Raw genomic sequence first — 21,601 nt, 5'->3', positions numbered from 1 at the left:
CACAGTATATTCTGCAGTAACGCAGTACATTCTGCAGTAACACAGTACAAGCTGCAGTAACACAGTACAAGCTGGAGTAACACAGTACAAGCTGCAGTAACGCAGTACAAGCTGCAGTAACACAGTACTGTGGATGCAGAGAATCAAACTGCGTGTTCTTCTTCTGTAGTGCCGCCGGCCTTCATGCACTCCCTCACATTAACCCATATTCACGCCGCCGCTGCACTGACCCACTTCCTGTCACTGTGTTTAAACGGCGCTTCGTCAGCCGTGACCTGAAAGCGCAGCTCCACACAAATGGACCAATCAGCAGCCCCTCCTCCCGTGCCTGCGGCTGATTGCACAGCATAAAATCCTGGAAACTGGACGCCTTCCCAGACCCCCGGTGACATTCCCATCATTCCTCTGGACTCCGACTCACAGAGCACCGTGACCTCTGACCTGTGATTGTTCTCATAAAGGAAGTTTTTCTGGGTTCTTTTGTGACTAAAATGCGTCTCTGTTTTGTTTCACACGGCGTCGCCGCTGCTCAGCTCCACCCACTTGTACAGGCTCATCGCCGTCTGCCGAGGTCTTCTGATCGTGGTTTCAGACATACGTCTAAATCCTAAAATGAGTTAGTGTGCATGTCATCGGCTAAGTCACAGATTGAGATGAGACTTCCCACTATCCAATCACATGCTGAGACTGTTGTTTCTGGGATAGGCTCCACCCCCCTGAGAAGGATCTGGATGAACACGTTAACCTTACTGCAGTTTACTGAGTGCAGATAAACATGTGAGCTCGTTTCAGTGTGAACGCTGTGTCTGCTTCTAAGATCTGCCATCTATAACAACAAGCAATAATGATGATGATAAAAGTGTTTTCAGAGCTCTCCCCTCACACTGACCGCCTCCTTTAGTCTGTTCGTGTCTCAGCAGCTGTTAAACGTGTGTTAATGACCTCACTGCGCTAGTGGATCGTTTCACCTGAGGATCATCTGGATCATCTCAAACTGACTGTTTCTTCTGTGTGTCTGCTCACGCCGTGGTAACGACTCAGAGCCTAGCTGATGCTGCAGCATCAGGCCTCTTCCTGTTATCACACACTTCCTGTGCAGTGGATCGTCCTCGGGGCGCAGGTTAAGCATGCCCACCCCAAGAATTTGGCTATCGGGCAAATGTTGGAGTCGAGGATGCTATCCTCCACCTGTTTCACCTCGATAAGAAAGCAGCACAGTCAGGATCCTCCTCCTGGACCCTGCCCGGTGACCCGGACTGGCAGCTGCCTCACAGAGACCAGGACATCCAGTCTGGGCGGCAGCTCCAGTCTGGGTGGCAGCACTGCTGCACCACAGGGCAGTACATCCAAACAGGAGTCCGGGCTGGAGAAGCTGGACTCATGCTGCTGAACATCATGGACGATGTCAGATATTTACGTTCTAGAATCGATGCTCTTATTGAAATATCAGCATTTTAGTAATTTGGGGTGAATTTGAATTTAATCGTTAAGAGGAACACAGCATAAAGTAACTTATTTATTGTGAAAAATACTTCTTCCACCTGTCACAATGATATGCAACATAAGGCTGCATAGATGCGCCACGGCTCACCTGAGCTGACTGACATTTGATAATATGTGATCGTAAGCAGCCGAGGTGGTTTGTGGCACATGTGGCAGGAAAAGTAAATCATGACACAGAACATGAAGAGTTTATGACAGGTGCTGCTGGGTGGAGTCCTGTGGAGCTGCAGGCAGGTACTAAATGTGGAGTTGTTGGTGGCGTGCAGCACTGTTGATGAATTTTGGAAAATGACTCCGGTCTAGGCTTCAGTGTTTGCGCCTGTGTTTAAATGACGGGAATTCCTGCATCCTTAATCTTCGTGAATAAATATGTTTATGAAATAAAATCGTGCTACAAAAATGAGCTGAAGGAGTTTAGTCCCTGAGACTCAGCCACTGTAGGCTTCCTGAGTAAGACAGATAGATAATAACATCCATCTTCTTCCGTTTATCCGGGGCCAGGAGGCAGAGGCAGCACCATCCGTCACTCATAAACGTGACTCCTGCACCTGGAGCAGGAACAACGGAAACGAAGTGCATCTGCTTTTCTCAGCTGCCGTGTTATTTTCAGTCACATTTGTTTTTGATGGCTGACTGAATATTTTCAAATGTAGATTTTTACATCATGTTTGATAAACGTTCATAAATACGCAATAAGAATAAGCAGTGTGATGCTTGTATTTATTATGAAGGAGTCATTTGAAACACACCAGTAACACCAGCTGGAGGAACAGCCTAACAGCCTGATCAGGCTGGCTGCTCCTCCTCCTCAGGAGCAGGAGCCTCTTCCTTTGTACCTCAATATGACCTCATCTTCGTCAGGTCAGCCATCGCCATGACTACCATCATCATATCATTTCATCATCATCAGCTGTGACAGAAAAAAACCCAAATTTGGCATAACTAAAGTCACCGTTTTCCCATTAGCCCTCAGTGCTCTCTCACCCTGCTGGATACGCCACCAGTCCACTCCGGGGGTCACAGGCCAGCGCTCGGTTCCCCGGTGCTGTGATTCCCAGAACCTTCTCCAAGGTCACCTGAAGGGCAAAGGCCAGAACGTGACAGGTTAACTCCTGCGAATGTGTTCGTGTTGATCTTTCTTTCACAGGAGTGACAGCGCCGCGAGCGGCAGGCCCCACCTGCTGATTTAAACACTACAGCTCACATGATGCTTTGGGACACACACAAAGCTGTTTCTGTTCACAACAAAAGCAGCACTGCTCTGCAGAGAGCCTTCAGTGATCAGATTATTGATCAGATCACTGATCACTGACAGACTGAAATTAGGCAGGTCAGAGGTCAGAGAGGAGCGCCAGCGTCAACGCACAGAGACCGAGTCTCTCTCTCTCTCTCTCACACACACACACACTTACTTCTGCCTCCATGCTGCCAGAAAATGTCCTGCTGCTCAGTCTGACTGCTGAGCGGCCAGATGCTAAACTAACAGCACAGAGAGAGAGAGAGAGTGTGTGTGTGTGTGTGTGTGTGTGTCCTCCTCACATGACTCCCCTCCCCCTGCACCAAACTCTATTCATGATTTCACAGTTTTTGGCCCTCTCAGCTCAGCACGAACGCTTTCCTCCAAACCGTCCAATCAGATTAAAAGAAACCACGAGGATGAATCATCAGGCGAGTCTGCAGGACGCCGCTCGCCGGGCAAGTAGCAAGTGATTTTCTTTGCCTCTGAATGGCGATTCAGGAGAAACTACTCAGGAACAGTGAGACGCTGCGTCAGTCGTCAGAGACGTGACGAGCTTGCCGACAGGAAAGGCTTGCATCCGAGTGGCTCAAAGGTGCCACGGTCTTTCGGTTTGAGCTCATATTGTTTTAATGTGTAATTTCAGTTTATCTACAACTGCTTCTCACTCCTGCCTGTGCTCAGAAACTTTTAGTCTTCCATTAAACGCCATGGATGTGCGTGTATCCATCCAGTAAACTTTACTGCTGACACTAATAAGCCTCTGAAAGGGCCGCTGAGCTCAGCCTGGACACCACTGCATTAACACGACATGATTCTAATGTGAAGCCCAAACTGGGCTGCAATGTCCCCATAACAAAGATCGTCTCCAAGGAGCACAAACAGCCTCACTGCTGAGTCTCTGCTCTCCATTTCAATGGGGACAAACGGCAAAGTCCCCACAATGCAGTTGTGTGAACAAGTATGCGTTCCCACAACATGACCAGAACAGGTGGGGCGTGTCCCAGTAAATCAGCAGGCACACAAAGGATTGTGGGAAGTGAAGCTGCTAACAGATGAAGGGGCCCGCAGGTGATAGACCAGCTGGACGGGACAGACAGGTTCTCACAATGTGAGCGTCCGCACAAGTCTACAGCACAAATCTTGTGATTCAGGATGGTTTGGTGCACAAAAATGCTTTCAGACAGCAAGGACCATATTTACAAAGGAGGAGGAGGAGGAGGCACTTTGAACCAAAGACTGCTCCATACAGTGAGAACAACGTGAGGACATCTGCAGAAACAGAGAGCCTGTTTAGCACAGTGTTTGGCATCTGAGAACAAAATGAGGACCAGTCAAAGGTCTTTATGAGGACCATCAGAGGAAAGGTCATCAGGGAGGGTCCTTATTTTCCACACAGACCAGTTCAGGTGTGTGTTTTGCACCGATAACAGCAATGATGAGAAAATAAAAATGTTGAATTTTAAACAATCAATTTTAAAAAATTCAATAAAAACAGACGACAGCTAATGTCAGTTAGAATAAGCTCTATTTATCAGTTAGAAACAATTAAACAATAAAACCACCAGACTCCAGCAGAAACACAATAGGTTCCGTGTGTGTGTCAGTCGCGCGCACCTTGTCGCTGAGCTCGCGCCTGTGCCGCGCGCCGGTGCCGCTCCGCCGCAGTTTGATGGACGGGGAGCGCAGCAGGCTCCTGATGCGGCTGCGGATCGTTCCGTCCGCGGCCATCGCGCCGTTAGCCGCCGGCTAGCTGCGGCTCTCAGCGGCTGCTCTGCGCCGCCATGCCTTCAGAGCCGGGCCGGACCGGGTGTTCCGTGAGCACGGTCCTGGTTCGGTTCTGCGCTGTTCCGGGCCGCCGTTCCGCATCGTAGTCCTCCCCCGCAGCGAGGAAACGGGACGACCGGGACCGGACTGATCAGAGCGGCGATCCGTTAGTGTCAATGCCGCACGCGACACCCGCACTTCCGGTCACACCTTTCAAAATAAACACGTTCTCTCAAATAATTTAGACGCTACAGTCCAATCACAGCTGTTATCATTAGCTCATTTAGCATGGACATTACTTCGGATTGAACACAGCAATGCCTCAAAAGCAAGATTTACTGATCACTTACTTTTATTGACATGAAACAAGATTTTTCTTTCGAAAGTTGTTTTTTTCTTAAGATGCGATGCTTTTACTTTGACAGTCATCGTCCGGTGTCGCGTGTCAGAAGTCGGATGACGCGTCTTCACTGTTAGCGCAGAGCATAAGCGCCTCTCAGCGGCACCGGACACTAACCGCAGCTTCTTTTTTTCCTATATTAGCCGTAACTTACCTGTAATGACGCCATAAAAATCGATGGTGAGCCAAAATAAATCAAACACTTTAAATCAGAAACTCAAACAACTCATCTGGATAGAAACTTTTTTTTTACTGATTATTTATTTTTCCTCGTTTGCTGGATGATGTGTTCAGGTACTCTGAATCAGAAAACTCAGCTTTAACTTGAAAGTTTCAGGTGAGAAACTCATCAAACACACCGGGAAACCTTTTGTTGAATAAAAGTAGGATGCAGACTCAAATATTTAACTTTTATTGGTACCTGTTTTCCTTCCAGCTGTTAGGACAGCTGAGGTAAACATGTAGAAATAGGCATTAAGAAAAAGAAAAGGTGAGTCCAGGTGAGTCCCCTGTGATGACTGCGTTTTTCCTGCAAAACATGAAGAAACTGAAACATTCCACCATGGTGAGACACTGACCGCTTTCACAAAGTTCCTTTAAATAAAAAAATAAAAGCAGGAAACAATAGCTGGACCTTCAGAATAAAGTATGAACGTTTGGAGGCGAGTAGCCCGAATGCGCTCTCTTTGTGACGTGGACGCCACTCTCAGACATGAACTTGCAACCTGTGAAGGCGTCTCTCGGCTCACCTGGCGCCGATACAAACAGGAAGACATTTGAACGCAACATCAGAACATTCTGTGGGGACAGGGCTTCTTCCTCAGCACGCCATCAAGTTTCTCTGAATGCAGCCACTGAAAACAGGATGCTACAGTAACTCTTTCAAAGACAGATGTGACAGGTTCAACAGACATTTTTAAAAACTGAAATCCCCACTATCTTGGCTGCGAGGAAGAGGGGCGGGTCTGACCATGAAACCGCTCACTCACTGGATAACATAGTGACTGACGAGTCATTAGCCAATGAGCAATCAACAAAACACCACAGCTGATCCTCCATTTTGAAAGACATGATTGAGATACATGAACTCAGCATGAAGCGTGTACAGAGGTCAGAGGTCAGAGCAGCGTCGTGCTGCAGACTTCTATAGGACAGAACTGCAGTGTTGCCCCCTGGTGGCTGTCAGGTAGAACGCAGGTTTAAGGCACTTCCATATTTTTCAGAAGCAGCGTCTGCGTTTTTTCCGGTCAGCGCGTCGGAAAACCAGGACACCGTCGCCCTGTTCCAAACCAATCAATACCTGAATATTGATCCTTAGTAATCCACAAACGATAACTGATTGTTACCATAGAAGCGCCACAATCAGTCTATGCTTTTCTTTTTTTCCTCCCAATGTGCCAACTCCCATCAGGACCCAACCAGGAAGGTGCAGCTGCTGTGACATCATTATTTCTGCGTGTGATGTCAGCTGGGGGCGTTTCCTCTTAATCCCAGAGGAACCAGCCTCGGCATCGGCCTCCAGGCCACGCCCCTGTGCCCTTGCCCCTCTTCTCCCCCTGCCACTGTGCCCTCTCTTTCCCTGTTGCCTGGGCTTGCCACTTTGGCTCCGCCCACCTTCATCTGCAGCAGAGGGGGCGGGGCCAGCACGCCTCCTTTAGGACTGCCTGAAGTGGTCAACATCGTTTCTGTATTGAGGTTAGGCCCAACCCCATCTGTGTCAGAGTCTGAGTCCAGCTGCAGCATCCAGGGGCTGTGGGTGTGTCCTTCCTCGTCAGCTCCATCCACCGCTGCAGCGTCCTGGTTTTTTTCCACCTGCTGATTAAGGAAGACAAACTCATCGAGGAGCGACGGCAGGCTCTTGTTCTCGCCCCTGCTCTCAGGCTTCGCCTCTCTCTCCTCTGTTTGGCTGTCAGAGCCGCAATACGACCAGGATGCAGGTGTGACCTCACCGAGGGGTGGAGTCTGGTCCTGGTGTATGATTCGATCTGAGGACTTAGATGATGCATCGCAGACCTCTAGAGGAGGAGCCGGAAGACCAGGGAGCAGCTGATGGGTTGGAGGCGGAGCCTGCTGTTGTGTGTTGGTCTGAATGAGTTTCAGCACCCTGCTGAGGCTGGAGCCTGGAAGAGTAAACAGATGATCAGCTGATCGGCCAAACAACCAATCATATGCCGTTACAATAACAACGTTTTTGTATTTCTCGGAGGGTTTTTTGGTTTAATTTGTCCATCTGACAGATGCTAATGAGTCCGACCCGGAAGGAGGAGGAGCTTACCAATGCTGTGTGAATGTGGGTGGAGCTGAGAGAGAGAGAGAGAAAAAAGTGTGAGCTAGGCGCAAAGGGCAGCGGTTCACGGTAAGCTGTCCTGCTTCCTGTTATGAGATATTCGGAGCGAAGCTTTGCGGACTGTACGCGGCGTCACGGCAAGATCAGAGCTGTTGGACAGGTCGCCGCTATCGTCCTCTTAGCGCCGTTGCTGAGTGATTCAAGGTGAATTTTTCACACTCGTGTTTAAAACCTGCGTGACTGAACTTCTCTTCACGCCGTCTTTCACAGATACGAACAGGCGGCGCCTGCACAACCGCTCATTAGACGCACCTGCTGTATAAATGATATCCAAGAATGTTTGTTTGGCCTCGAGGACAAATAAAACCGAGGAGGAGAGTGTTGGTTACCTGTCAGGTTGGTGACGGCGAGAGGCCTGGCCGGTGGGCAGAGCAGTGGGGTGAGATGGATCTGCTGACTGGTCAGAGTGGGAATGTTTAGGGTGACTGAGGCCAAGCCTACACACAAAACAGAAACATCTGAGTTTCTAAATAAAAGCACAGCCAACCAGAGAGCGTTCAGGCTCCACGTGTCAGTACCTGGAGACGGCGCCGGCTGCAGCACCATTGAACCCGCTCTCACAGCATTCAGGGTCAGGACTGGTTGCCTGGGTAACGGTGCCCCGACCACAGAGAGAAGATCAGCTGGAACGAGACTCTGAAAGGACGACGGGTCACCTGGAGGATTACCTGGGCGAACAGGTGAAGGAAAACAGGAAGTTTAATCTGAAAACTTAAAAAACAAACTAATTAGTTTTAATCTGCAACGATCTGTCGAGTCTTTGCTTCAATGCTTTGTTGTGACGGTGACCTCATCACTCGGGTCACTCACACAGACTCTCCACTGGGGGCTTTCCTCTTGTCTGCTCCTGCACAGCCTCGTGCAGCACCCATAATTTTGTTGTACATGTACAACGACAATAAAGGATATTCTATTCTATTCTATTGAATAGATCAGCCGACAGCAGCCACCCTGTTTACATGGAGTCAGCACCCCCGGGTGAGACTCACCTTTTCTTAATGCAGCCGTTCGCAGGACGAATTTATGGTACCGTATTTACCGCACTATAAGGCGTAGGTAAAAGCCTTGAATCTTCACAAAAATCGACAGTGCACCTTATGTATGAGTTTTGGTTTGTGCTTACTGACCTCGAACCGATTTTATGGCTACACGATGCTCAAAAATCTGTCAAAAATAAATAAATAAAAATGTAGTGCCACTTCTCAGAGCGTTACGGTTACCATTGCCAGGAGCCTTGCAGAGTAATACGTACTGTGCTTTAACTCAACATTACCGTGTTGTGTGTGTACGACGACTTCAAAATGGCACCAGCGAAGAGACACGCTTACGAAGCGGATTTTAAACTCCGAGCAATCAGAGTAGAAAATGGAAATAGAGCAGCTGTGAGACGATTCGGCATTATTGAGTCGATGGTGTGCAAGTGGAGGAAGCAAGAAGATGACCTAGAACAAGAGGAGTTTCTGAGGGAACACGGCGCGATGGCCGCAGTTAGAGGACAAAACTGAACAGTGGGTTATTGGACAGAGAACAAATGGTAAATGGTCTGTATTTGTATAGCGCTTTACTTAGTCCCTAAAGACCACAAAGCACTTTACAGTCACATTCACAGCAGGTAGAAGTGTCTCTACAGTCTCTACACACTCAAGGCAACAGCGGTTTGTCTCAATGCGCCTTATAGTGCGGAAAATACGAACCAAGCTCGATTTTTCTGATGTTTCAGATAAACAGATCTGACCAATCACATCACTGCATTTGGCAGCGTGCTTATAGCTCAAATCGCACACTTGTACTGAATATGCAATGAAATCATAAAATAGCGTTTTACGTCAGACACGCAGCTGAGCGCTGATGTCGTCCCAGCTCAAACTGCCCGCCTGACATCCTGACACGAGTACGAGCGCGGCCGGACAATAAACCGTTCTCCTGACAACGGACGAACCCACAAACTGTTTCTTACTCGTCGCTTCGTGTCAGCAGCTCGTTGTTTTCCAGTCGGTTTGTTGAGGACGAACGCTCAGCGTTTATGTAGGTTACGCTTCAGGGGCCCGTTCTTCGTACGTCGCTTACTACATCCAAGATCAAATGACACATCCAAGACCAAATCATCGCGCTAACCGTGAGCTCGCTAATCCGGTTCTCCGAACACACCTGCTGTTGACGATTAGTACAGCTGGATGAAGTAATGTGAGATCACTGGGTGTCGTAAAAGGGGCTACGCATCGATAGTAGAAACATTGATCGGCAACCCTCTGATTGGTCGGCGAAAATGTCGAAGGAGAGCGCTCGGTATTTTTCGGCAGCAGAGCAAGAACTCTTGAGTGAGGGATTTCAGGAGTTTCAGAGTTTAATTAAAACGCAAGGGAACACTGCAACGGCTGCAAAAGCAAGGAGAGAGGGCTGGGAGAAAGTTGCTGACAAATTAAACTCGTAAGTGATTTAATAATAACAACAATAATAATGGATTGGATTGATATAGCGCTTTTCAAGGCACCCAAAGCGCTTTACAATGCCACTATTCAGTCACTCTCACATTCACACACTGGTGGAGGCAGCTACGGTTGTAGCCACAGCTGCCCTGGGGCAGACTGACAGAAGCCAGGCTGCCATATGGCGCCATCGGCCCCTCTGGCCAACACCAGTAGGCGGTAGGGTAGATTTATTATATTACACTATATTATCCAATATTATATTATATTATATTATATTATGTTATATTATATCCCCTTACACATTAGAGCCACAACAGGACCCACTAGAACATGGGAACAAGTAAAAGTGAAATATAAGAATATTCCACAGAATGGTAATATTTATCACTTATATTGCTTTTCGTCTCTTGGAAAGAGACCCTGGAATAATCTGTTTGTTCATAACAGCAACCAAGAAAAGGGCAGAGCAAAAAAAAGACAGGTGGTGGTCCTGCACCCCCTCGTCAACAAGTTGGTTAAGTAAATAATACCCTCACGGGAAAATCGATATCTCTCTATGAGCACACTGTCGCGCTGAGCTAAAGGATCCTGTCTGTCCCGCAATATACGCTGAATTCTGAAAACTCTCCTTATCAATCTTGCACCTTCCGCAATGGGTGGCTCGCGTAAACGGACAGGACATGGCTGCGACAGACTTCCCAAATCCACCTTCGCTTTTATAGCCGTGGTCTCTCAGCTTGATTACACGAAGTAATTTGCAATTGCTACTCTGAAATATGAATTACATCTGTAATAATCACATACATGTGATAGAATGTTAATAGTACATTTCCCTTTTTTAGGAAATGACCTGTATGTATCTGTGTGAAATCAATAAATGGATCAGGTGCTGCATTATCTTTAGTTACATTGATGTTATTTATTTATGGTGAAACAGTGGTGGAATATCGCTGTTGCTTTTGTATAAATGAAGCGGACATACCTGCGTGGCCGCGATCTAATCCTGTTTACATAAAGTAAACCTGCTCCCGAGCAGGTTTACGCTTACGGCTCTGTTGCTATGGCAGCAAGTCCCGGATGAGCTTCGGGGACCCGAACGATCCAGGATCACGCGAAATCGTCAACAATCAAATCCAGCTAACTTACTTAGCGAGGTACGAAGAACGGGCCCCAGATCCGTAAAATCTCACGTTGTTTTTTAACGCACCACGTTCGGCGTTTAAACGTGAAACAAGATAAAAACACTGTTTACTAAATTACGTTACTATTTAAAAATATAAAAATAGAAGCTTTTTCCACAAACCAATCACAATGACAGGAGCGACATCAGGTCGGACACAGAAGCCTGCCTCCTGTTACCTGACCTTTGACTGTATCTTACATTATTCATTTTTCACATAAAAAAACATTTCCTTTAAAAACTTAAACCTGAATATTTCACAAACACAATCACAGACATTTGCATTACTCAGTGGAATAATCCATCATTTCATTAGGAGCTCACAGGTCTTGGTCTCACCTTCTGCGGCCTTTGTGATCACAGATGGAGGCGGAGCCTGAGTCTTACTGCGAGACAGGATGTTCGGAATAGTCCTTGAACGCTTCGTGTCCACAGGTGCATTGTGGGCCGATGACACTTGGACAGGTGTAGGAGTGGGTGGGGCAGAAACAGAAGTAGGAGGGGCATCTGTGGACTTCTGTTGGGCTGCTGTTGTCGCGATAATGTTGTCGACCTTGTCACCTGCTCCACACCCATCGCTGCCCGCAGGTGGAGGAGCAGAAGTCCCGCCCCCTGCTGTGACCTGATTGGGTGCTTGCCGCCTCTCCTGCTCGGACGAAAACTGCTGCAGCTTCCTCAGGATCCTCCGCTCGCTCTTACCTGCAGCCAAACACACCAACGGGTTAGAGCTCCGCCTCCAGATGAGCAGGCAGGTCTTCGAGGCTTTGGGGTTCATAGAGCTCTTTGAGTTTTCAGCTTCACACGATGAACCTACGCCTCACCTGTTCTGCTGCAGATGTCCCTGACGTGTCCATCCCTCTGCTGCGTCAGACTCGTCCTCAGACTCTTCAGGTCCTCCATCTCCGACTGCAGCGCCTCGATCTCGTGTCGAGCCTCGAACACAGAAAAGCACAGAAAACGTCAGGCTCGTCTTCATCAGCGGAGCGTCGACAGCCCCTCCCCCTCTGCGTTTAAATCGCAGTGATCAGCAAGAAATTGAAGGAAACCCGGGAGGTTCCTGATCAGAGGAGGAGGAGCTAAGAGCACCTCTGATGATTTACAGGTGTTTCCTGGTTACCTGCTCCAGCAGTAGCTCCTGAGGAGAGTCTGAGCTGCTCGTGGCCGATCTGAGAGCCGCGAGGAGGGCAGAGCCGGCGCGAGGAGCTGTCACCTCCTTCAGCCTGAAAACATGAAGAGACACTTTAAACACGGGCCCACTAACCTACAGTTCCTTTGACCTCCACCAGGTGAGCAGTTACAACTTCCACCACCGTGGGGCAGCGTCCTCACAGTGGTTGTTGTTTCATATTTGGTTTTATCCCCGCCCCCTTTTTCTCTACTGTAGTTCTTTTTGGAGTCAGGTGACCCCCGGAGAGCCGAGGGAAGGTTCTTACTCTGAGCTCCTCCTCTTCCTCGCCAGCCAACTGTTCACTCCCACCGTCTCCGTGGCAACGCCCCAACCTTCATCATCTTCTTGCTCCACCTGGCACAAACACAGACGCCTTGGGTGAGGCATGGCTGGACGGGCTTCAAGTTCAACCGATCAATAATCAAAGCTCTTTGTAAGCACAGTCTGACAGTTAATCCCACCTGACGCTTGTTTTTGAAATCTTCATTCGTTTCCTCATCTTCATTTTAAATCTCATCAAACTCTTTAAACTTCATTCTGAACTTTTCTTTACCTGATCAGGGTCACATTTAATCCCAGGGTTTTTAATCCTAGTCTCACTTCCTGCTACTTCTTGCTTTTTCATATAAATTAAGTTCGCTTCTCTCACTCTCCTCATCTCCGTTTTCCCATAAATTATTCCCTGTAAAGCTGTGCTTTTATTTTGAAAAAATAAACACTTAGGGAGCTTCCTGTGGTCAGAGTGAGTTAAAGATGAATTTCCATGATGGTTTCTTACATCGCTGTCCGTGACAACCACTCGTTCTTCATCTGATGAGATAACTGTCGGCTCATCCAAAAGTTCTGGCGCCGCCGCCATCACTGCTGCTGTTGGTTTGATCGGATCTAAATAAGAAGCAGACACACGAGTCAGAGACGCATCTTCAAACAGGAAGTCATCGCATGCCTGTCTCGCAGTTTCTCAGTAGAGTTTAAAAAACACGCGCTGGAGGCGACATCCGCCTGCTCGCTGTCAGAAACGCTCCGGGACGATCAGAGAACTGAACGACTACTCGCCAGAGTATAGAGCAGCTTTACGGTTCACCAAGCCACAGATTCATCACCGCCATCATCACCGTCGGCATCATCACAGCATCGTTGCGTCAGCTTCCTGACTGTGTCAGAGGCGTCCTGTAGCGCCGCCCTGAGGACCCGTCTGACACCTGAATAAATAAACACTTTGATAAACATGATGCTAAATCTGTCACGTGGTCGTGTTAACCGCAGTTTTATTGATCGTGTGGATTTTACAGGTGAGAGAGCGCACACTGTCAGCATCACATCCTTCGTCAGTCATTAGGCGACGCCCCCAGCAACTTCCAAGTCCAGCGGCTGTCAGCTGACCTCTGGCGCACATTGCTGATGGGGCGTACTAAACTATTCATTCATTATCGGGACGCAGCGGTTGATTAATCTTCACATGATTGGCTGTAGAGCATGTCCTGGTCACGCCCCCTAAGCTGTATAGTTCCTGCGTGAACATGACATCGCTCTGTCTCGTCTCCTGCTCGGTGCTGACGTTCCCAATAACCAGGCCACTGTCAGGGTCACATGACCCACCTGAGTCTTTCTGCCTCTCACCTGCTGACGGCGCGATGCTCCACAGGTACTCATCCCGCCTCCTCCTCAGCCTCCTCTTCTTCCTCTTCAGCTGTGACTCCTTCCTCCTCAGCTCCTGGATCACCTCCACCGCCTGCAAGCAGACAGCACCACTCGTTACCCTCCAACCCACCTATCCACCGACCAATCAGAAGCGTTCATTTACTGACCGTCTTCAGCGTCGAGACCTTTGACGTCTTCTCCCCCGACTGTCCCACCGTCCTCCTCAGACGCTCCAACAGCTCACGCAGCCGCACCCGACGCAGCCGCTCCAACGCCGTGTGGAGGAGGCGCTGCAGTACACACACGCAGACACATCTGTGAGCAGGAAGTGTGTGAGATCTTCTTCATGTGTGTGTATTTCCTTTTCGCCTTCCTACCGTGTTGTTGGCGAGCGGCGCCCTCTCATCGTCGCTCTCTGACTCTCTGAAGTCTGACGAGTTTTCCGTCTCACTGCTTGACGTCACCTCTAACGACTGTGTCTCCGTGGTAACATGTGGCTTCTCATCCACGCAGATGATGTCCAGCTCCACTGGGTCCTGAGCCGCCTCAGGTTGAGGACCTGGCGGTGGCGCAGGCATGACCTTCAACCCTAACGAAAGTGGGGATGTGGGATTGCCCTCTGAGGGTATCTGGATGGTGGGCGAGATTTGAGGTGGTGTACATTTGAAGATCAGCCCCCCTGCTCCCGTGGCGACCACAGATGCCGTTGCGCCTTCGACACCCTTCTCGGCGCCATGAGGCACGGGGGCTTTGAGCGACAGGAGCTTCACTGGGGTCATGGGGGGGTTGGAGGGGTGTGTCTGCAGCAGGGTGAAGGAGCCTGGCACCGTTAGCACCTTGGTCGGGGTCTTGGGCGGAGCTTTGGCACAAGTGACAATGATGGGGTCCAGGCTGGAGTCGGCAGGGAGGATCTTAAAGGTACAGGTGCCCTTCTGAGACAGGAAGCCAGAGCTCAGGGACGGCGAGGAGGGCAGAGGCGGAGCCTGGGGACTGACTGTGTGGGCCACAGGGGAGAGGAGCGAGGAGGAGGAAGGACCTGCAGGGACAGAATCACAATCAAGATTTTAGTTTAACCTCAGATACGCCCCGCCCATCCCCAAGGTCTGCAGACTCACCTGGCTGTGCAGGCGAAGTGGGCATGACCGCCCTCAGCTGGCTGACGGGGACCAGCTTGACCAGTTTCCCGTCGGGTCGGCGGTAAAACTGGACGCCGGAAACCATCTGGACCGGCTTCAGGAGCATCCTCTGAGACCCGGGGGCGGGGCCCGGAGGACGAGGGGCCACGACAGGAACCGTCCCAGGGGGAGGTGGGACCTTAATCAGCACTACCTGAGGGGCTTTAGGGGTCGCTGTGCCTGGAGATGGATTAACAGGTGGCGCTGGCGAGCTGCTGGACAGAGACTCTGAGCACAGACGGATTCATCAATACTTTATTGATCGATCAGGCAGAAACAGAGATTATTTATTGATCAAAGGCAGACTATCACACGGAAACGCTCACCTGTGATGGAGGTCAGGAGGGTGAGCGGTGGGACCGCTCCAGGTGGGGTCACAGAAGAGGAAGCAGTGGTGGTGACAGTGGGAGAGGCTGTAGTGGCCGCTGCGCTTGTGGTGGTCACAGCAAGGTCAGAGACCACAGAGGAAGCTGAGGAGACGTCAAGAGGCGTCGGCCCCGACCTCCGAGCAGAGGTGGAGGAGGGGGGTCGCAGAGATGGCTGCTGCTGACGGGATGAGCTCACCCGTCCCGTCAGGTAGGCCGCCAGCCGGTTGGCCGGGTGGAGCGCCCCCATCCTCCCCAGCTGGATCTTAGCCAGCGGGTAGAGCTTCCCGTTCACCTGCAGGACAACACGGAGGGAGAGTCAGGTGAGTGGCGAGCGGCAGGTTAATCGTGATGCTGGTGACGCTCCGCCCAGGTCACAGGTCAGCAAACACAGATAGAAATTAAGGGTGACATCGTGACGAGCGTGTGAAGAAGCTCAGCTCATTCTTTTTTCCCCACCTGTCCCGTTTGGCTCTTTTGCATCAGAATTTTTGTCTAAAGGCGAATAAAGATGCCCAACAGATTTACTTTACCAGATGGACCATCCCAGCTTTGCCGTAATGGTCCATTTGATTCACCTTTTATTGTTTATTTTATTTATTTTCACTTGCTAAATATGAGACAGACTTGACTGGGGAAAAGAAAGAAAAACAGCGGGGCAGAGGGACGGGGATAAAGGGCCATCCATTCGCTTCCGCTTATCCTTTTTCAGGGTTGCGGGGGGCACTGGAGCCTATCCCAGCTGTCATAGGGTGAGAGGCGGGGTACACCCTGGACAGGTCGCCAGTCTGTCGCAGGGCCAACATACAGGGACAGACAACCAATCGCACTCACTTTCATTCGCACATTCACACCTAGTGACAATTTGGGTTATCCAATTAACCTATCCCCAGTGGGATAAAGGGCAAAAAACAAAAACAAACAAAAAAAACACAAAATACATCTATGAATCACCTGGATCACCTGTTGAGAAAGAGAAAAGAGAAAACAAGCAGAAGAAAACGAGAGTAATAGAATAAACAACATCACAATGATCTATGTGAATATAACAGTAAATACTAAATATTAAACATTTTTTGCAGCACGTAAGATCGACAGCGCACAGTGTGCTTTGAGGTAGGAGCCAAAAAGGGTGTAGTTTGTGTGTGTGAGCACCCGTGTGTACACCTGTGAGCATGGATGCGCTCGTTTTTAAAAGGTTCCTTCATGTAATGACCTGCTAGAGGGTGTGGGGGGGCCACAGCCCCGTCCACCAGGGCATGAAGCAGGTATGGAGGAGATCAAGACTCCAGACATCCAGAGGCCCCCAGAACACAAGAGACCAAGGAAGACCAACAGAGGGGCAGCCGCGCCACTGTCCCAGAAAGAGCTGAGGAGAGTCCCAGATGAGGGGCTCAGCTCATTCTTACCTTGATTGGCTGGTCCGTTCCTCCCGGCGCTTTCCTATTGGCTGAGAGGAAGCCGGCAGGCGAGATTCCCGTCAGGAAAGGCAGAGCCATGTTGACCTTCGCCTCTGACGTCACTTCCTGTCCACTGCTCTCTGTCCAATCGTCCACCTGTTGATCCGTGAAGCCATCCTCCTCTGTGATGTCATCTTCCTCCACCTCCCTCTGCCAGTCCTCCACAGGCTCCGCCTCCTGCATTCTGTGCTCCTTCTTCATGTTACGTTCCTTCAGAGGCTCCACCTTCCTGCCCACCCATGCTGCATCCACCTGAAAGACATGAGGTGTAATCAACCATCACACGTCAGGCGAGTTTATCACTGTGACACACGCGTAACCATGGTTACAGGCGTTGCGGTCATTTTCTGGATGACAGGAAATGGTGACCACATAAACTAAAGCTCATTTGTTTCACAGGTGAACGCAGCTGTGATTGGTGGAAACAGCCCAGCAGCTAACCAATCAGCTGGCAGGACTGTTTCTGAAACTCAGACTTAACCAATCAGAAACATTTCTACCACCTTTATGACTTATCAATGAAAATGCACCATTACAGAGGAGGCTGCGACGGCACCCACCTGTCTGCGCGGCGCTGTCGATTTCCTCGCCTTCAGCGCGGATCTGGATATCTTGACGTGGTACTGGATGCAGCGCTCGGCGCCGCTGCCTTCCACAGACTGGCCGGTGGGATGGATGAGGAAGTTCTTGATCCAGAACGGGCGGTCTAGCCGGTTCTGAGCCATCGCCTCGCACAGCTCCATCAGCACGAGGGTCCGGTCGGCCTCGCTCTTCCACTTAAAGTCGGCCCTGATGAAGAGACGCTTCGACGGCTTCGGGGTCGGCTCAGCAGGAGGACTCGGAGGAGGCTCGGAGGGAGTCGGAGCCTGAAGGGCTTCACCTGCAGAGGAAACCTCCATGAAAGGACAGAAAACATGGCAGCAGGGGCTGATGGGAGAGCAGCAGCGTGAACGCACCTGCAGGAGGCTTAGAGGTCTTCTTCAGCTTCTTCACCTTGTGGGGCTTCGGCCGATCAGGTCGGACGGTGCCTTTGGTTGCCTCCCGGTGGACAGACGGTGTCGGTTTCACCTGGCAATGAATCAGGTAATGGCACAAATCACAGCAGAACAAACATTTACAGTAAGAGCCTCGTTCCCTCAGGAACTGCTGGCTTACCTTCTGTTTCCGGATCTTTCTGGAGTATCCTCGGACTCTGGCGCAGCTGCGGTGATCTTCTCGGACCTTCTGGAAACAAAGAAACGAGTAGTTTGTGCAGCGGATAAATGTGCGGAACGGCCTTTAAAGTGCTACGTCCATGTTTAAACAGGTCCTTACCGCAGGGCGGGTCTGTGGAGCCGCCTCAGGCATGCGTACCGGCTCTGGATCCGAGCGCCCGAGATCCCTCCTCCACAGAGTCCGGACCCGCTCGGCAGGCTGGGAGACGCTGTCCGCCTCCTTCAGAACTGCGACATGACCACGGGGTTATTATTTTTATCTATGCTTCTCTGACGCTTAAACCGTGAACCGCAGAGACTCACCGTAGGCCATCTTCATCCTCCTCTTCTTCTTGGTGCTCCCGTGGTGTGAGGAGGGGCTGGAGTCAGACCCGTCCAGGTTCTTGAGGAGGACCACCTTCTGTTTGAGGCAGCTGCAGCCGAACATGCACGCTGGCCGGCCGCAGTGGCTGATCCTGGAGTCGCGGGAGAGGCCGAGGCAGACGCAGCCCAGCCGGCAGAACTCGTTCAGACACGGCGGCGCTCGTCTGCGGCTCAGCTGGATCGGCGCCGTCGGGTTCTCGCTCACGAAACCCTGAAGAAGAACGTCAGACCTGTTTATTCTAAACGTGCGTGAAAATCTGCCCACTTCCTCATGAGTGTTTCGCATTCGTTTTTTTTTTCTTGCTTGTGTTGCACTGATTTCCTGTCACATGACATCTGTGCTTCCTGTTGATAGCAGCGTCACACAGTCAACATGTCTACTTTAGTTTTTGACCTTTAAATAAACGCAGATAACCCAGAGTTTGTTTAAGGCTCGGCACGAGAGCGCCGCACCACTGCTCACTAATCTGTAATTACTTTACCTGAGCGGTCTCTTGGACGTGTGCGCTGTAGTCACGCCGGCATCGAATCATCCAGGTTACGGTTAAAATAATCAAATTACAGCATTTATGTTAGACGACTTTTAATTAACTGCTTCAGCCCACTTACAATGAGAATGTAAAACAAAAATGTAGTCACTGACCTGTGTAGCATGTTAACACTATTGGAAGTAAAAATAACTTTAACTCCAATTTTGAAAACAACCTTTTTTTTGTATAAAGCTGACTGTATTATGAGTCTGTGGTCTGGGAGAGAGTCTGCAACTGTCTGCAAAATACAGTAAATAATGACCAATGTTGGGCAATTAATTATATGATGATTGATGATGAGATGAAGGAGAACAACAGCCTGATACCTGCAGGCCTGACAACAGCAGATGTATCACTGCTGTAACACCTGTAACACAGCAGTCGCCTCATTGTTCTGACACACACAACAAAACTACTGACTACACTACACACTAACTACACAAGACAACACACTAACTTTAGACCAAAACACGCTAAACGTCTCAAATCTCTCACATCTCAAACACGCTGTCACTCCTAAAACTTCCCCCTTCCTAAACTACTAAGTGCCATGTTGCCATATCATTTTTTGATTGGTCGACATGGTACATTTTTGCACCAATAGCAAACGGGAGGGTAGGAGGAGTTTGGGTTTTGTCTTTGCTCACAGGCTTTCGAGCGTTTTCCCTATAAAACGCGGTTTTTACCGTTTCTTCCCGCAGTAAATATAAACAACGACAGTATTCAGGAAGAAAACCAAACATTGCAGATATTTTTATCGTAACTCTGGTTTTACGTGGCCGATCAACACAATTTAAAAACTGGTATATACGAATGTGAATCGCATCATCGGCTGGACTTTGGGATAAGGTGGCATCGTTCTGATCCCATACGGGAGCAGCCAGACACTCACTGACTAACACTGAAGAACAGAATCGTTAACGTATTAATTTTAATTTCAATTCAGGTTAGATTTTTTTTCTGTGCGCAGACACCTGCCAGCTTAGAGGGAACATTGGTTGTAACCTTGTAATAGTGTCTAATTATCTTTAATAGTCCGTGATTATTAACAGTGTGTGGTTGTTATTACTGGTCTGTAATAAACACCTGTTAGTTTGCCCTTCACATCATTTAAACTCACACAGCACAAAGTTCCTGCAGTATTTTTCAAAGAGAACATTAAAATGATCATTTATCACAAAAACAAACAGCTGTTTTACACTGAGCTGCACTTTCACCCCCACCCTCTAGGAGATGCTGCAGCCAATGAATGCTCACCGTCTGAGTGAAGAGGGACGTGAGGGCGATGGCGGCCCTCTCCGTAGTGATGCTGGTCCGGCGCAGGCCTTCCCACACGGCACCGTCTTCCAGGACCTTCTGTTTTTGCAGAGCACGGGTCATCGGCTGGCGCCGACTCCTGCCGCCGTCCTCGCTCTGCCCGCCCCCCAGCTCAGAGTCCGACTCCAGCGGGGCCAGGTCCCTGGACATAACCGATGGGGGCACTGTGGCCCTAGAGGGACTGAGGGTCTGAGATGAGGTCCTGGGTTTGAGCCTCCTCCGCCTCTTGATGGGGTTTGAATCTGGGCGTGATGGAGGCGCTGAGGGGGCGTGGCCCACAGGCTGCTGAGGTTCCAGTTGACTGGGTTCAGGACCCAGAGCAGCTGCAGGTTCTGGTCTGAGTTTGCTCTGTTTAGAACCTTTCTGCTTCCTCTCACCCCTCCGGCCTGGTTTAGGCTCTTTGAAGCGGGGCCTCTTGGAAGGGGGAATGAACCCAGATATGAGGTCAGAGGAGGCGGGGTCGGCGGTCTGCTTCTTCAGGACGTGGTCCAGGGTCCGGACGTAGCTGGTACTCCTGGTGGGCAGCTCGTACACCAGCGGCTCCACCGGCGGCTGGGAGAAGCTGGCGGCACGCTCGTCGATCAGCTTCCCCTCACTCTCCAGATACTCGTCCAGCATGTCGCTGCAGAACGCCGACAGGTTCTTCTTCTGCGGCTCTGAACTCGAACCGGCTGCAGGATTCAACACAAACCAGTTAGACCAGCACACGGCCCAGCGCGGCCGGAGCCGAGCTGAAAAACAACAAAACTATAACCAGCTGTGAGCACATGGCGTAGAAAAGCACCTTCAGGTCTGCAGGCTGAAGGTGTGGGCGGAGTCTCAGACAACGTGAACTTCGCTCTCCAACCTTTAATCTGAGTGACGTCTGTGGTTTTTCCTGTTCGGGACACAAATGCAGCAGAAACACCTGAAACAGAAGAGAACACAGGCGGAGCTGTTACCTGTAAACGGACTCGCAGGTGTTCTGCTCAGGCTGGGTGTTCAGGCACAGGTGAGTCAGGACACTTTGCTTGTTCGTGCTCATGCTCACCTTGAGACGTTGACAGCGGCTCCATGCTGGCGCCCGGCAGGGGGAAGGGCAGGCGGACTCCCAGGTACTGTAGGTCAATGGCCAGAGACGGGTCCAGCAGGTTCATCTTCAGACCGACTTTCACAGAGAAGAACAAAAGCAGTCAGAGACAGAACAGAGAGCTTCTACCTGCTGCCTGCAAACAGGAACCAGGGGATCGTACCTTCCTGCAGCACAGGGTGGATGACCTGCCTGTGCTTCATGAGCTTCAAGTCTCTCAGCAGAATCTTCTGGAAGGAAGCGATCATCTCTGCCAGACTCTCCGCTTTGGGTTTGGATGGGTTTAAGTCGGAGCTTTGTTCATCGCTTATGTCCAACCGGTCACCGCCCTCAGGTGAGTCTGCAGTTCTTTGACCGTCAGGTGTGGGCCGTGGAGCCGGCCTGTCGGAGGAGTCGGCCAGGTGGAGCTTAAGAGCCTCCTGAAACAGGGGCTGTG

The 21,601-nt window shown here is 50.2% G+C and overlaps 3 protein-coding genes across 8 annotated transcripts in view; 1 reads left to right on the top strand and 2 right to left on the bottom strand.

Annotated features, from left to right (window-relative positions):
• mapkbp1 (mitogen-activated protein kinase binding protein 1) overlaps nucleotides 1-4,690 on the bottom strand; it is a 33,088-nt gene extending 28,398 nt beyond the window's left edge. For all 4 annotated transcript variants that reach the window (XM_085256431.1, XM_085256432.1, XM_085256433.1 and 1 more), the window contains exons 1-2: nucleotides 4,358-4,690; nucleotides 2,488-2,579 (exon numbers count right to left, since the gene is read on the bottom strand). In XM_085256431.1, coding sequence (XP_085112557.1) covers nucleotides 2,488-2,579; nucleotides 4,358-4,471 — 206 coding nt within the window. In that variant the 5' untranslated portion in view covers nucleotides 4,472-4,690. The remainder of the gene's footprint in view (nucleotides 1-2,487; nucleotides 2,580-4,357) is intronic.
• LOC146551686 (histamine H2 receptor) overlaps nucleotides 1-21,601 on the top strand; it is a 77,462-nt gene that overhangs the window by 7,962 nt on the left and 47,899 nt on the right. The window lies entirely within an intron of this gene.
• The window catches only part of mgaa (MAX dimerization protein MGA a), a 30,142-nt gene continuing 13,844 nt past the window's right edge, over nucleotides 5,304-21,601 (bottom strand). For 2 of the 3 annotated variants that reach the window (XM_085258038.1, XM_085258039.1), the window contains exons 4-26: nucleotides 21,329-21,584; nucleotides 21,127-21,243; nucleotides 20,881-21,003; nucleotides 20,037-20,767; nucleotides 18,190-18,460; nucleotides 17,987-18,114; nucleotides 17,828-17,896; nucleotides 17,629-17,740; nucleotides 17,233-17,552; nucleotides 16,622-16,924; nucleotides 15,174-15,507; nucleotides 14,788-15,075; nucleotides 14,050-14,708; nucleotides 13,840-13,962; nucleotides 13,652-13,763; nucleotides 12,810-12,916; nucleotides 12,297-12,385; nucleotides 11,981-12,083; nucleotides 11,685-11,796; nucleotides 11,203-11,562; nucleotides 7,773-7,922; nucleotides 7,584-7,691; nucleotides 5,304-7,027 (exon numbers count right to left, since the gene is read on the bottom strand). In XM_085258038.1, the coding sequence (XP_085114164.1) occupies nucleotides 6,372-7,027; nucleotides 7,584-7,691; nucleotides 7,773-7,922; nucleotides 11,203-11,562; nucleotides 11,685-11,796; nucleotides 11,981-12,083; nucleotides 12,297-12,385; nucleotides 12,810-12,916; nucleotides 13,652-13,763; nucleotides 13,840-13,962; nucleotides 14,050-14,708; nucleotides 14,788-15,075; nucleotides 15,174-15,507; nucleotides 16,622-16,924; nucleotides 17,233-17,552; nucleotides 17,629-17,740; nucleotides 17,828-17,896; nucleotides 17,987-18,114; nucleotides 18,190-18,460; nucleotides 20,037-20,767; nucleotides 20,881-21,003; nucleotides 21,127-21,243; nucleotides 21,329-21,584 (5,631 nt within the window). In that variant the 3' untranslated portion in view covers nucleotides 5,304-6,371. The remainder of the gene's footprint in view (nucleotides 7,028-7,583; nucleotides 7,692-7,772; nucleotides 7,923-11,202; nucleotides 11,563-11,684; nucleotides 11,797-11,980; nucleotides 12,084-12,296; nucleotides 12,386-12,809; nucleotides 12,917-13,651; nucleotides 13,764-13,839; nucleotides 13,963-14,049; nucleotides 14,709-14,787; nucleotides 15,076-15,173; nucleotides 15,508-16,621; nucleotides 16,925-17,232; nucleotides 17,553-17,628; nucleotides 17,741-17,827; nucleotides 17,897-17,986; nucleotides 18,115-18,189; nucleotides 18,461-20,036; nucleotides 20,768-20,880; nucleotides 21,004-21,126; nucleotides 21,244-21,328; nucleotides 21,585-21,601) is intronic. The other variant, XM_085258040.1, reaches the window with a different exon arrangement.

The sequence above is a fragment of the Mchenga conophoros genome, linkage group LG19 (genome assembly GCF_057382185.1).
Source record: "Mchenga conophoros isolate Kocher_MC1m ecotype Shallow Benthic linkage group LG19, M_conophoros_male_GT1.1, whole genome shotgun sequence".
Taxonomy (NCBI): Eukaryota; Metazoa; Chordata; class Actinopteri; order Cichliformes; family Cichlidae; genus Mchenga; species Mchenga conophoros.
Note: the sequence above shows the minus strand (reverse complement) of the source record. Positions and strands in the feature narration are given on the sequence as shown.